General features: G+C 52.8%; 4 protein-coding genes across 4 annotated transcripts; 2 read left to right on the top strand and 2 right to left on the bottom strand.

The window, feature by feature from the left end:
* Positions 1 to 215: 215 nt before the first annotated feature.
* Positions 216 to 1,990, bottom strand: BO72DRAFT_479499 (O-methyltransferase-like protein). The gene is made up of 5 exons (XM_040947584.1): positions 1,637 to 1,990; positions 1,272 to 1,553; positions 1,150 to 1,200; positions 538 to 1,091; positions 216 to 465 (listed from the first exon to the last, which is right to left on the bottom strand). The coding sequence occupies exons 1-5, from the start codon at positions 1,865 to 1,867 to the stop codon at positions 303 to 305; spliced, it is 1,281 nt and encodes a 426-aa protein (XP_040798483.1). The 5' UTR covers positions 1,868 to 1,990; the 3' UTR covers positions 216 to 302.
* Positions 1,991 to 7,375: 5,385 nt separating this feature from the next.
* On the top strand, positions 7,376 to 8,776 carry BO72DRAFT_461282 (uncharacterized protein; the record flags this gene model as incomplete). Its single annotated transcript, XM_040946515.1, has 3 exons — positions 7,376 to 7,490; positions 7,803 to 8,135; positions 8,193 to 8,776. 3 exons carry the CDS (start codon positions 7,376 to 7,378, stop codon positions 8,774 to 8,776), a joined length of 1,032 nt encoding a protein of 343 aa, XP_040798482.1.
* Positions 8,777 to 9,332: 556 nt separating this feature from the next.
* Positions 9,333 to 13,058, top strand: BO72DRAFT_435211 (alpha-1,6 mannosyltransferase subunit). The gene is made up of 7 exons (XM_040943276.1): positions 9,333 to 9,811; positions 9,885 to 9,894; positions 9,962 to 10,117; positions 10,195 to 10,468; positions 10,560 to 10,966; positions 11,594 to 12,830; positions 12,889 to 13,058. The coding sequence occupies exons 1-7, from the start codon at positions 9,634 to 9,636 to the stop codon at positions 12,907 to 12,909; spliced, it is 2,283 nt and encodes a 760-aa protein (XP_040798481.1). The 5' UTR covers positions 9,333 to 9,633; the 3' UTR covers positions 12,910 to 13,058.
* A 45-nt stretch (positions 13,059 to 13,103) lies between these two features.
* Positions 13,104 to 14,346, bottom strand: BO72DRAFT_530174 (D-mandelate dehydrogenase-like dehydrogenase; the record flags this gene model as incomplete). The annotated part of the gene is made up of 2 exons (XM_040950284.1): positions 14,007 to 14,346; positions 13,104 to 13,858 (listed from the first exon to the last, which is right to left on the bottom strand). The coding sequence occupies exons 1-2, from the start codon at positions 14,317 to 14,319 to the stop codon at positions 13,104 to 13,106; spliced, it is 1,068 nt and encodes a 355-aa protein (XP_040798480.1). The 5' UTR covers positions 14,320 to 14,346.
* Between the last annotated feature and the right edge of the window lie 203 nt (positions 14,347 to 14,549).

The following is a 14,549-nucleotide window of genomic DNA, read 5'->3' as shown; positions in this document are numbered from 1 at the left end:
CCCGAGCCTCCACCGGAATCACTCCTGGATCACGCCAAGGTCGCATCTGCGCCACTACTGCCACCGTTAGGGTTATCTATGGGCTGAGCAGGATCGGCCGGTTGATGCAACCCACCGATTCCGGCGGGATTGCCTCTTACAGGTCGGGTACGCAAGGGTGGGTTTGGGGAGTGTTACGTGTGTGCTCCATGTGTGGGCCCAAAGGTAAAAGCATAGTCGATAGTCAATGTAACGAAGAATCTCGAGTAATTCGCACAATTGGAGTGGTATGCGAGGCAGTCGCCGTCTGCAGACCGAGCATCTCAACCCTCCCAGATCACCTCGATAATCCCCTCCGTCGCCCCCTTGGGCACCGACATGGTTCGAACGTGGAATCGGGGATCCGCCTCCTGGAACAGCCTTTTCCAGTCTTGCTCCTCGCGTTCGTATGCATTGCAGAGGGTCAACATGATGAGGTCCATTTCCCTAACGAATGTCAGCATTGACGGGGGGATCGCAGAGCGTAAAACGTCCCAACCGAGGAACGGAGAACCCTACCTCAGCCGTTGCTCCTTGGCGAGACTCAAGACCCCGGGCACGGGAGCGATGTAATCATTGACGATCAGTCGGGCCCCCGGCCGCAGACTCGGAACCAAGGCGCGGAGAATGCGGACGGCGTTGCTATCCGACCAATTGTGGAAGACATGGCGCAGAATGTAGGCGTCGGCCGGGACAAGCTGCGGGGCGAAGAAATCGTGGGCCATAAACTGTACCCGCTCGCGCGCGGGGATGGCCGGCAGCTGGTCGCGGGCGCCCTCGATCATGGAGGGCAGGTCCTGCACCAGCAGCGTGAGCTCCGGGTGGGCGTGCGCAATCTCCAGCGCGGTCTTGCCCCGGGACCCCCCTACGTCCACGACCATTGGGCTCGTTGTGGTCGCCGTCGTCTCGGCCAGGAGGGAGGTCCAGGAATACCCTTCCACCAGGACGTTACTGGATCGCCCTTCGCGTTCCGTCTCGTAGGCCATGGTGCTGGCAAAGCGGCGGGCCATCGCGGGGTGGGTTTCATAGTAGTCCCAAGGGGCGTCTTGGGTTTCGTGGTAGAGGTTCCAGCCCTGTGGCACGGTTAGGGCATCGTGATCGGGCATCGGACCGAATTGAGAAGTCGCCTACCGTTTGGTTGGGCTCACCGCTATCTTTGAACTGGTCAATAGCCCGCAAGGTCTGTCCCGGATCCTCAGTCAAATCATGTTGCCGAAGGAAGAGTGATGGCGGATGGCAGATGGCAGACGTACCATGGCGAAGGAGGGAAAGCACTCCTCCAGATAATGCGACAGGACATCGCGCATGACGGGGTCCTCAGCCAGCAGCCGCGAGGCGGCGGAATGGGCGACGTAACCCGGTTGAGGCTCACAGAAGACCCGATGGTGGACGATGGCGTACCGCACAAACCGTCGGGTGTTGATCTCGCTCAGCCCGCATTGCTGGGCCAGGGCCGCATAGGAGATCTTGCCATGCACCGGGACTTTGGTCGCGATGTCATGCTTGGAGATCGCCTGCAGGCTCAGGCCATTTGGCTGGAGGTTCCGGTCAGTCAGTCAGGCAGGCAGGCAGGCAGGCAGGCAGTCAGTCCTGATCGCCGTCGCGCCAGAGCACTTACCACCGGACGGAGGAAGTGGGAGGGGCCCAGCAGGAGCTGGTGGAGCTCAAACGAGAGGGCAATTGCATCCTCTTGTGCCTTCTTCACCTCCTCGCTCTGGATGGCGAAGTCCACCGGGCCGTCTTCGTCGAACGATGGAGATGGAAGCTGGTTCTCGCGAAGGTAGGCGTCCACTATCGCGGTGTTCTCGCTGATCCGGGTCGCCAGCTCGACGATTCGCGAGGAAGCCATGGTGTCTACAGGTACTGGCGTGAGATCGGGAGAGGTCGGGAGAGGTCGGGAGGGAGTGGGTTGTAGATAGTATGGTTAGCGGTTGATGCGAGGGGGGTGGAATAAGAACCATTTTCAGGTGAGCGGACCTGGTGAAGAGGTGATACTTGGTGGTAAACATGGTTGGCAGCACTACTCTGCCTCTGTACCGAGTGAGTAGCATTAGACCTCCGAATGCCACCGTAGCGACCACCGGGGGTCTAGACCCTGACGAGATAGTCCGGTTGTGATGCTTCCACACACCCGCTATCAGCCCCCCATGTTTCTATGTCTGACGTATACTATTCAGTCACGATATACTTGACCCACGTATGTTCACCTGATTGGACAAGAGCTGATCAATGATGGTGCGAGGTTGAGGACAATAACAGGCTCCTCCACAGCCAGCACTTTGGTAGACTATGGGTAAGGTGGCTAACAGCTATGTCAGGCCAGGTTAGAGTAGCTAAACCTGTGTGACCGTCACAGCAGATGAGAGTGTATGTCATGATTAATGAGTAAAGATTATAAATATAGTCCTTGTTTTATAGATCAAGCGAGACCGGGGATTGTTATACACAGCGGAATCATCTAAACAAAGTATGTTTGGCAGAATCGGCTGCCATGAAGCAGACTTATATATAACAGACCTGTCACAGTGTAAGCTGGTAAGCCTACTTATCTGCTCTTCTACCAACTCTCTCAACTCCCTCTACTTTCTTTATTCTTTCTAAACTAGAGTGGCTAACGGCCAGGTCAGGTCAGGTTAATTAGAATTTTTATACCTGACCGCCAGATTATAGTTAGATTAAGAAAGTTTTTATATTTAACTGTAGTATAGTTAAAGACTGGATAGTTAATTATTTTAACTATTCTTAATATTAAAATCTATCTATGATATCTTTTTTAATTTTAATATAATTAAAATATACTGAAATAAAATAGTTATTAATCTAGCTATTTGAAATATTACTGAAAAATATATAAAAGAAAGTTGTCACGGTGTGAGCAAGAGGCTCCCGTTGACCCCGAATCCGAAGAACCACTAAGAACTAAGAATACCTGAAGAACCACTGAGAGTACCTGTCTGCCTGAATCCTGCCTGAATCCTGTATCGATGCAACCTTATATAGCGTACGCAGTGTAAAGCCATCGGCTTTACATCCTAGTCCTTTTGCCAATGGTGCAACGGTTATCCTTTGGAATGCGTACCCGAAGGTGCTCCGTGACATCGGCTGTTTTTTTTAACTATATATAAAGTCTAGACTTTTTACTAAAATCCAGACTTTAAATATATAGTTTAATCAGTTTAATCAGTTTTATTTATTAGATAATTATATATTAAATCTAATATTATATGTCTTTTTTTATTTCTTCTATACTAAATTCTATAAAAGTCTTTTTTAAAATATAATATACTTTTTAAAACAACCGGTCGAGAAGATTAAGTAATAAATTATATTTAAAAAATATTATCATATTATAATTAAATATATATTATATTTTATATATTATTTATATAAAAAGAATATATATATTATAAATTACTCTATAGTTATTAATCTATTCGTTATATCTAATCTTTAGATAAATAATACACACGCCGGTAAGACAAAAATAAGATATATCTTATTAATAATATACATTTTATTTAAAATAATACAACTAAATTCTATAAACTTCAATAAAAATTTAGTATAATAGTTACTTTTCTAGTATTTATTCTTGGAGTAATCCGGGATTACTTAAAAATAACTTAGAATATATACTTCTGTATTTTTTCCACGCTTCGGGCCGCTCAGTAAGCAAAAAGCAGTGCCAAGTTCGGCCTAAAATAGAAAGAGAAAGTTGTTAGATTTCCACAGCAATTCAGTTTAATAGTAGAACAATCTTCCCCATAGCGCAAAACCTTATAGCCGTGTCAGGGAGCAAAAGACTACAATGTCTATATCCAGGTAAGAAAGCACCACGCGCCATTCCGTCATCGCACATGAATGCAATTGAGACAGTTATACGTATGGCTCTGGTCTCTGGATACTGAGTAATTGGCTACCATGGACTGGGGCCTTGGAAAAGTGTCAAAGCCACAACCAACTTCCGTTCTCCGCTTATCCGCTCCTACCCGTTGATCCACTCCTGTGCATGCAATTGGCTTATAACGCAACTAGGTATAGTGTTGCCGGGATCAGAATTGATCACAGGAACAAGCGAAGTGGCCCCTGCTCCTCCAGGAGGGGTGCGAAACTAGTGCAGGTCCTCGGGACTTGAATGTCGGACTTTACTTGTACTACTTTGTATGGATGATGAACACACTACTACCTAAAAGATGGGTTATATAATCATCGCCGAGGGAATGCGCCTGTAAGGGTGGGGAAGGGTGGGGGAAGGGGTGGGGATTGTCCTACGACTTGAATGGTTGGTCTATTTTCCCGCGGTTGCGTGTGGGGTTGGCAACTTGGAACTTACTCAAGTCAAGTCGATACTACTGAACTGCGCAACTGACTCCAGTTGATGGTAGGAGTGCTCTGTGAAGATGGTCGAGGAGGCAGGCAAGCGACTTACATGGTCATATTTCCGAATCTGGAGACCTGCAGAAACGATCTTCCAGGGCGCCAATGAATGAGGGGCGACATATATTATTTGATAGCTAGTTCCAGCGGAAAGGTGTGACAGAAAGCGTAACATTAGCGAGTGACGCAGGTCGGAGAACAGTGTACATCGATGAGCTGGGCAGGGGCAGTTCCAGTCACAGTGGACAAGACAGTTGTGTGGCGTGTTGCGGAATAGATTGCCTCGGTGGCGCGTGATTCCATCGGTGTCGGAGTCATCAATACATGTATTGTTATACTTGAGCTCATCAGAAGCCCTTATAGCTAGGATTACTCAGTCTAGTCGATCTCCCGAAGAGACACCAGTTATCATCTTACAAGAAGTTTTGCGAAGGTCCTGTGGCCGGGCGATCTTTTGATGTGCGAGCTAGGTTTTTTATGCTGATGCCTGCACATTTGATCAAGGGTGTTCCGCCCCATCCGGATCGATCAAATCTCTACGAGTAGTGACATGGTTTACAGTCAAGGTGTTTATCTGTAGTTTCACGGGCGGATGATGGATGAGCGTCAGTCTTTCCCTTTACTCAGTAGAATAAACCATTTGGGGTCTTCTCACCAATCTAGAGGTGTCTGTGGGCAAGGTTGCGGTGACTCACAGACTTGTTTCTCAAAAGGTGACGACTCAGGACTATTGAAGATGCCCTGCTGAATTAGTAATGTGAAGCGCGCAAGCCGGTGGTGGAGGGGGGGATTTGATTCAAGTCGGCTGATCGTGCTGCCCCGTGTGGATGGCCCCAGTCCTCCACTCAGAATGTCGGACGCAAGACACTCTCTTAAGCTCGCCCGGTATTGATGGTGCTGGGGACATATCCTTGCACCATCACATCGAACCTCCCCTCTCAACCCAGTTAGGAGTCTGGTAGAAGGATGAAAAAAGTTCCAGCCCTAAGTCCCGTCCTCCCCACCCGTCCGAAGTGATAACCCAGTCTATAGTGGCACAGATAGCTGCAGATCGACTGTGCAGTCTGAACTGCTCGGATCTGGGGTTACGACACGCGGATATCGTCGCGGGTTGTCAACAATGGACAATGGCTTGCATGATCCTCTCCCCCCGTCTTCATTATCAGCCACAAACAATGTGTGATAGCCCCCGGCAGCCAATAGCCTTTCAAGGTTGAATACATCTGGATCGGCAGAGGTGGTACTGATATCAGGATGTGATTAGAACGAGCCAACCCAGACGAAACGAGAAGGTAAGCTGGTCACTCACTCTAGACTCGCCTGAGACCAAACGGTTTCGGTCGGCCAGACTAAGGGCGGCGCGAGAGATCGTCGTTTTTCCAACCGTAGTCACTCTTCACCCTTGTGGATGAAGCGGTGTCCTGACTCGGATTATTTTTGGTGATAGTGGTAGAACTAACAGGTCAGGTCACCCGAGTTTCCCGCGTGTGGTTGCAGCAGGTTTTAACGACAGAACGAGGAGGCATCAGGCGGGAGGAAAATGGATCCTTCCGCAGCAATCTTCAAGGTTATAAACTGATCCGAGCCCCATGCAGGGAACGACTAATCTGGCCACTTATTCTGTCGTACAAACTCTCCGACAACGATCTACAAAGTACGAGTACTGCACGGAGTACGAAGTACTGTACATATTCACTATTCTTACTTAACTCAATCGCCGCCCTGCCTCCGCTTAGTCAAACCCCGCCTGGCTGCCTGAGGTATTTCACTTATGTACTGTACCTACATACTCATTTGGATACCTGCTTGAATTGAAACACGACCGATGAATCCTTTTCAGGCCTGCCAAGACCCCCTCATGCGTTGTCAATCAGCCTATTCTTTCCTCCTTATTGTTCCCACCATACTAAATATTTGTTTTACATGAGGTGTGACCAGCCATCATTTTACCACCCACACTAGCCTCACCTACCATTCTTCTTTCCCCTCTTCGTTGTTTCACTTACCTACCTACCATTCCTCGCTTGTGTACTCCAATAACCGGAGCCAACTTGGCGTCATTCCATCGACAAAGTTGTTTCCATCTTACACAACCTTCCAATCTTACCAGCTCAGAGTCATTGAAGGCTAGCCCGATTGTGACTAGCGCCCGTCGGTTCCACAGGAACCAATCGTTGATGCCATACGCAACCAACACCCAAATGAGATAGGAACTTGATCGGTAGGTCGTGCATGAGATTTTCCTTTCTGCTGCATCTCTCGTTTGTTTCTTGGCCGACTTCCCTGATTCATACAAACACTATTGGTATGGAGAGTACTTCCTTCGACATGAAGGAGGGCAGATCGCAGCAACAGCAGCAGCAGCAGCAGCACAACGGAAAGAAGTGGAACCCTCCTTTTATGATGATCCAAGATGCATACATACCGTACCATGAGTTACCCGCCTGCCCCTCAACAATGGATTCCCGCGTCTCCCGCCATGACGCCATGGGCTTTTTTTGGGTCTTGATTTTCTTACGTTTGTCAACTTTGTTTGGGTTTCCCCGCAAGCTGACGATCAATTTAGACACACACCCGAACTTTTCTTTTTTTCCCCTGCGTGAAAATTCCTCCCCCCCTCGGTCGAGGACAAGATTCAAGTCGAAATAGTATCCGTAATCCTGGGACAACCTCCAATATATCTACTGTACAAACTACAACACCACCAACAACAACAACGGACCCTGCATAGAGAATACCATCAGGCAAAACAGTCAGTCGGTTGCCTGACTTGGCAGCGAAGAGCCGCTGTCAGGAGAAGGCATCCGGGGTGCCTGGATCCAAATCATCCCATCCCATCGGTTGAACCGTTGAACCCACTCTCGGTACTGGTTGGAACAAAAAAAAAGCGGGATTTAATTTGAACAGGGAACAGAAACGCCCCAAGAGAATTACGGTACGAAAAGGGACAGACAATCAAATCTCCAGAATAAAACCCTCAATGGCTGCCTTTCCGCCTTCCTCCCCCTCAGCCTCCTCCTCATCTGCATCTTCCTTGCCCTCTCTCTATCCGTCCTCCTCCTACAGTTCAATTCACTCCCCACCATTGACCAGTGGTAAGTCCTTCTTCTTCGACTTCGGTCGTTCACTCGTCCGTCGTGCGCCTTCTGTCAAATCATCCTTCTGCCCCACCTTGTGCCAGCAGATCTTCCCACCACCCCCCTCCTACAGTACTAGTGGAATGCACTCTCCTTTTTGGGTTGCTTGCATTCTTCTTCTATACCAACTGACCCTTCGATGACCTGTTTCATTGTTTCAGCTTCACTTGTGGGCAGAGATCAAGATTACGCCCGCCGGACACGTGTGGCATTTGGCTCTGCGCTTGTTCTGCACATTCCCAATGATTCATGCTGATCGCGTGCTCTTAGCCAATCTTTTCTCGTTGCCTTTATCGCCTTCCCAACGTCCCTCTAATCTTCGTGCCCGAGATCAGCTAGAGACTCTTATTGCGAGACACGGTCACCCCACCAGAGTTTCGTTGTCATCCCTCGAAGAATTAACGGCCACCTCGTCGACTTATAGTCCGCCGTCCCCCCAGTCACCCGTCTCGGAAACCACAGACTATTTCGCGGGTCTCAATCTCAACCACTCTGCATCTCGTCCGATACCTATACCAAAGCCATCCCATATCACGCACGATCACGATTTTCCCGTGACCCCGTTGACCGGACGCTTTGACAAGGGCTACTACTTCGCCCACCGTGAGCACATCGAGAGAAATCGTGATAAGCCAACCCATACAAGACCATCTCGTCCAGGGCATCGTTCACACTTCTCTGAACCGTCCAGAATGCGCTCTGATAGCTCGACATTGTACGCGCCGGTCGCTACTCCTGCCATGTCGTCAGCTGGTCGCCCTCTTTCCCCCCAGCCATCGCGCGCCCGTGGCGGAAACTCATCCAAACCAGCCCCAGCCTTTCATCTGGGAAGCTTGCCACGGTTCCATCCCGCTGTTTATCAGTCCTCTGGAACCTCTCAGACCTTGTCTGCGCAGCCTCCATCACCTCGACAACCCCGACAGCACGGATACCGTGCGTCAGCCGGCTCTCGCGACTCCATGTGGCGAGACCTGGCGGATGGAAACATTCTTATCAAAGCTCCCTCACGCCCACTCTCACCCAGTCCATCTGCACCGCGTCTCGACCCGCTGAACAGCCCTGGACCAGTTACACCTCTCGCACTCGAGGATGCAGGTGGCTATCTGGGCTCTGGCACAACCACTGACCCTACTGCTCGCGAAAGCCACTACTCCGGCCCGGCGCCTGATGCAGTGGATAAGCTCATCGCCCGCGAGGCCGAGCGGGCCCGGCAGAAGGCCAGAAAAGGGCTGAAGGGCTACTGAACAGCCACATCATCGCGAGAAATTGATTTCCTCCATATTGCATTTTCATTCTCATTTTCTTTTGTCTTCTCGTGTATTATGAGATCATGCGCCTATACCCCATATCGCCAAACCCAGACATTTTCAACTCTTTTCTTTCGGCTACTGTGTTACACACGAACTTTTTCTGGTTTTTCCGTTGCTTACATTTTCTCCTCTCTCGGAGTTCTCTCGATTTCTCGAGATTACATCTACTTCACCTTCAGCTTCACTTTACCGGGGACTGTACAGAAACAGACTGTCTTCCTCGTGGCTAGACTGAAATAGGAATAGAAATTGACCGCGATCAATGTTTCAAGCATTCTATCTATTGAAATTGGTATCCTTATCGATCATTGGTCTTGAGACGACTATCACCGTAAGGTATATGTACTGTACTAGTACTGATGCGGAAAGCGTAGCCACCCCGAGGTGTCGACCGGCAGTTTTGCCGCCCGGAGCTGGCTTGCAACTCCCCGAGCCGCCGGATTTTGCGGGGCCGCATCTTCAATCAATTGTTCCTCATCTTATTTGTCTCCCCCATCTTTTTTCATCTTTCCCCACGACTGCATCCCTTCTCCCTCCAACTCCAGAGGAACTGCATAGATTGTCTACTGATACTTCGAGCTGTGATATTGATCTCCTTGTATTTCTCGCAATCCATGGACGACATTCGAATCTATTAGACCATCCTCAATCCTGTAGTCCGATAACGGACCCCCAAACGCACACCCCGATCGAGTTTTATACCTGTCGGCCAGGTGCAGCCACTCGGATTGCCTCACTGGCCTTACATTCGAAGATTGAACCTCCCTCACACTCAGAAGCATCCGCCGCCCATGTCATCAAATCCTAGTCCTGTCGCCTCGCCAACAACCAGTCTGGCGGAGCGCCCATCCTCACAGAAAATGGCCAAGGCCGGCACAGAGAGCGGGGTGCCCCCTCCCTCTACGAGCTCGAAGCGCGATTACAAGGGATTTGTTGCGGGCGTGTTCTCCGGAATCGCAAAATTAACAGGTACGTATTTTTCAAATATCCGCGTTTGGCGCTGCTAGAAGAGACAAACTAATTCGCCGTTGCTGCTTCCTAGTTGGACATCCGTACGTCTCTTTACCCTCCACCCGAGAACCCCATTTCGCAGGATTAATTGTTGGTCGACGATCGCAGGTTCGATACGGTCAAAGTACGCCTACAAACCAGCCATGAATCACACTTCCGCGGTCCGGTCGATTGTGTACTACAGACGGTGCGCAAGGAGGGAGTAAGCGGGTTATACAAAGGAGCCACGCCGCCGCTGGTCGGATGGATGGTGATGGATTCGGTGTAAGTCCTGTTGTGATGATTTCGAAAGCCTAAACCATAGGACCACCGAATGTTGACCATGTCCCATCGTCGTTCAGGATGCTGGGGTCGTTGACGTTATACCGCCGCCTACTACTCGAGAATGTCTTTTCGAAGCCGCACATACGCGCGATGACACCCTTCAGCGGTCGCCAGACCGATCCCACCACCCTCCCGAGTTTCGGCCACGGAATCGCGGGCATCATGGCGGGGACGACGGTCAGCTTCATCGCGGCGCCGGTGGAACACGTCAAAGCGCGACTGCAGATTCAGTATTCGGCGGACAAGACGAAGCGCATGTACTCGGGCCCGATTGACTGCGTGCGGAAATTGGTAAGGGCTATAATCACTCGCTACCCGCTTCAATGCGCTGCTGGTGTTGTCGTGGACACGGGAAGTGTGCTGACTTTTGTGTTTCTGGTAGCTTCGAACGCATGGAATCTCGGGACTTTATCGCGGACTCTGCGCCACGATCGTGTTCCGGGCGTTCTTTTTCTTCTGGTGGGGTTCTTACGATGTTCTGACGCGGATGTTGAAAGAGAAGAGCAGTCTGTCGGCGCCCGCGATCAATTTCTGGGCGGGTGGAATCTCGGCGCAGATTTTCTGGCTGACTTCGTATCCGTCGGACGTGGTGAAGCAACGGCTGATGACGGACCCGATGGGCGGGGCCCTTGGGGACGGGGAGCGAAAGTTCCGGCGGTGGAAAGATGCGGCGGTCGCGGTGTATCGCGAGCGAGGATTGAAAGGATACTGGAGGGGATTTGTACCGTGTTTCTTGCGAGCATTCCCGGCGAATGCCATGGCTCTGGTTGCATTCGAGGGGGTGATGCGGTCGCTGCCTTGAATGGGTATAGTACACGGTACTATAAATGCGCTTTAACGACACTACCTAGACTAGACTAGACTAGACACATCTAGAATAACTCGAATAGAACCATGAATTTAATCATGGCAGCAGTTATGGCAGCAATGGCAGTTCTGCAGTGCAACGGCCGCATGCGGCGCGATCTGGTCCCAATGCAACGGCTGGGAACAAGCCTGGCTTGGCATCTTTTAGCTGGATGCAGATCTTCTAAGTTAGGTTACTTACCGTACCTACACAGTAACTAACTTAACGAGCACTGGATTCGGTCCGCGCGTCCAGTTCGTTTCCCGGCAGCCTGCCATTAAACCCGACCACATCTTCTTCCATCATCGCAGTTCTTCACCTTCTCTTCTCTCTCTCCCCCCTCACGCTCCCCAACTCCACCAACTCTCTCCACTCACTCTCTACAGTATGTTTGGGGCACGGTTGGTGATTTCTTTTCATCCTCTTGCTGGTTAAATCTCCGCTGCCAATTCGTACCGTACCTACATCCTATCGGGCCCAGACCAAGCCACCGAATCACCCGAATCCTGTGCGTCGACCCAGCTCCGAATCGACCGACCGCTGCAAAACCACCTTGATCGCTTACTTAGCTTCCCTGCTATCCCTCGAATACGAGAAAGGAACGACAATCCCCCCTGCAACTCCCATCGCAAATTAATCTTTCTTGCAGTTGAGCCGGGCTTGGCTACGATGGCCGCGGCACGCCACATGCGTCGCACTAGTCCCATCACCTTGCTACTGGCGGCTTTGCTAGCCTTCGGCTTCCTGTGCTTCTTGCTCTCCCCATCCCCTTCCGCCGCCGCTGCGGCCGCCGGTAACGCACCCCCCGACCTCGACTCCTCACAACTCCGCCGCGAAGACGCGGCCGAGCACCCGCTATCACCCCCGACGAAACCCTTCCTCAAATCCCAGGCCGTGCGCGAGGATGGCCACGCCGCGGCGCCGCCGGTGGAACACTACAACCTGAACGCGCTGACGAGCACCAGCGACGCCGCGCGGAAAGGCGAGCGGGTGCTCATCCTGACGCCGCTGGCGCGGTTCTACCAGGAATACTGGGACAACGTGGTGGCGCTGAGCTACCCGCACGAGTTGATTTCGGTCGGGTTCATCGTGCCCAAGACGAAGGACGGCAACGCGGCGGTCGCGGCGCTGGAGCACGCGATTAGCGTCACCCAGAACGGGCCGGTGGCCGACCGGTTCGCCAGCGTCAGCATCCTGCGGCAGGACTTCGAGCCGCCGCTGCAGTCGCAGGACGAGAAGGAGCGGCACAAGCTGGAGAACCAGAAGGCGCGCCGCGAGTCGATGAGCCTGGCGCGCAACAGCCTGCTGTTCACGACGCTGGGGCCCGCCACCTCGTGGGTGCTGTGGCTGGACTCGGACATCATCGAGACGCCCCCCTCGCTCATCCAGGATCTGACGGGCCACGACCGCCCCGTCATCGTGCCGAACTGCTTCCAGCGCTACTACAACAAGGACGCCAAGAAGATGGACGTCCGGCCGTACGACTTCAACTCGTGGATCGATAGCGCCACGGCGCAGCAGTTGGCGGACACGATGGGGCCCGACGAGATCCTGCTCGAGGGCTACGCGGAGCTGCCCACCTACCGCAGTCTCATGGCCTACTTGGCCAACAAGGACTACCCGCAACCGGGGCGGGAGATCCGGCTGGATGGCGTGGGCGGGACCGCGCTGATGGTCAAGGCGGACGTGCACCGCGACGGGGCGATGTTCCCGGCGTTTCCGTTCTATCATCTGGTAGAGACGGAGGGGTTCGCCAAGATGGCGCAGCGGTTGGGGTACGAGGTGTTTGGGTTGCCGGATTACTTCGTATGTGCTTCCCCCAGGCCCCGGACGACATGTGGGAGCAAGTGCTAACTGATGCTAGGTATACCACTACAACGAGTGATGCACCACCTAAATGTGGATGTATGTGCTGTGCGCTTGTGTGTTAATGAATCGGCGTCGGCTGGCGTGTGGCCAGAGGTTTGATTTCATGTTCGTACTTGTACTTATACCTATAGAGCCGCCAAAGGAAAAAAAAAGAAGATGAACAATAATTTAGATTTCTCTCTATAACTCCCTTATTTCCATCCACCATCATCACAACAAACTCCTCACCTTCTCACCCTTCTCACTCTGCATCAAATGCGCATTCACCGGCGTCAGAGCCCTCCCCCGCAGCAAAAACCCGAGCACATTCTCCATCGCCAACCGCTCAAAGCCCACATGCGTATCCACCGTGCCCCCGGCATTATGGCTGAGCATCATCACCCGCCGATCCGTCGCCAACCGCGGATGCACCGCCGGCTCCCGGGCGTGCACATCCATCCCCACCGCACTGATCCGCCCTTCCTCCAACGCCTGCACCAGCGCCTCCTCATCCACCAACCCGCCCCGCGCGATATTCACCAACCTCCCCCCTTTCTTGAACTTGCGGAGCGTGGGCCCGTCAATCACCGTGCGCCCCGCGAACGGCGTCGCGAGCACCACGCAGTCCGCCTGCCCCAGCACGCCGTCCAGCGTCTCGCTGAAGGTCGCGTTGATACTCCCCTCCACCTCGGGCGCCTTGCGCACGAGATCGTGGTACACGACCCGCATCCCCGGGAACGCGGCGCGGGCTTTCCGCGCGATCGTGAGCCCGATCGCCCCCAGGCCGACGATCCCCAGCGTCTGGGTGGAGGGGTTCCGCGCTGTGAGCGGCGAGTGCGTGTGCGCGTCGTGGAAGGCGATCGGCGAGAGGCTGTGCGCGGCCGCGTGCGACCACCGCAGGTTTCGGAAGACGGAGAGGATGAGGAAGAGCGTGGCGTCGGCGACGGATTCGCTGGACGCCGCGGCGCCGTTGCAGTAGGTTATTCCTTCATCCAATCACCCAGTCATTAGTATTGGGGTTTGTGTGTTGGGGCACGGGGTAGGGTAGGGGAAACGGGGAAAGGGGGCAGGGAGGGATGATTGAAGCGGAGCGCAATCTATATAACCCGTACTGGGCCGGGGGGGGGGGCATACCGTATCTCGCTAAACACTCCACATCCACCCAGTCATACCCGGCCCCCGCGCTGGCGATGATCTTGACCGTCTCCGGCAGCAACGCGATCAGCTCCTCGTCCCAGTTGCCCATCTCGCCGCCCGTGTTCCAGAAGGGCCGGAGGATCGCGTCAAAGCTGCCCCACCGGCGCTCCTGCAGGGCGCGCTTGAATTCCGGGCGGGCGCGCTCGGCGGTCGGGGGCCGGATCACGTCGAAGTTGGCGGCGAAGCGGGCGTAGAGGTCGTGGTTGTATTGGATGGGGTCGCCCAGGTGGAGGACTTTGGGTTTCGGCATGGTTGGATGTTTTGGGTGAGGGGTTTCTGGGGGATTTTTGCAAGGGAGGAGGGACTGGGTTGGTTGATGCTATGTGTTGTGTGTATGTGGGTTGTTGTTCTGCTTGTTCTTATAGAGGTTGTTGATGCTGGATGCAGGGAGTGTATACTTCATTTACGAATTGGGAAGTATTCCCCATGGGGAAAGTTAGTATCCGTGGAAGTGAGGATCAGACCCTACTTCAATAGCCG

Source organism: Aspergillus fijiensis (genome assembly GCF_003184825.1).
Source record: "Aspergillus fijiensis CBS 313.89 unplaced genomic scaffold BO72scaffold_48, whole genome shotgun sequence".
Taxonomy (NCBI): domain Eukaryota; kingdom Fungi; phylum Ascomycota; class Eurotiomycetes; order Eurotiales; family Aspergillaceae; genus Aspergillus; species Aspergillus fijiensis.
Note: the sequence above shows the minus strand (reverse complement) of the source record. Positions and strands in the feature narration are given on the sequence as shown.

Bases quoted from the DNA above. Each gene is read 5' to 3' on its own strand.
- BO72DRAFT_435211 (XM_040943276.1), top strand. From the start codon at position 9,634: ATGTCATCAAATCCTAGTCCTGTCGCCTCGCCAACAACCAGTCTGGCG. The intron at 10,118-10,194 runs GTAAGTCCTGTT...ATCGTCGTTCAG, and splicing joins TGGATGGTGATGGATTCGGT to GATGCTGGGGTCGTTGACGT. The intron at 12,831-12,888 runs GTATGTGCTTCC...AACTGATGCTAG, and splicing joins TTGGGTTGCCGGATTACTTC to GTATACCACTACAACGAGTG.
- BO72DRAFT_479499 (XM_040947584.1), bottom strand. From the start codon at position 1,867: ATGGCTTCCTCGCGAATCGTCGAGCTGGCGACCCGGATCAGCGAGAAC. The intron at 1,201-1,271 runs GTACGTCTGCCA...GATCCGGGACAG, and splicing joins GCTTTCCCTCCTTCGCCATG to ACCTTGCGGGCTATTGACCA. The intron at 466-537 runs GTAGGGTTCTCC...GACATTCGTTAG, and splicing joins GCCAAGGAGCAACGGCTGAG to GGAAATGGACCTCATCATGT.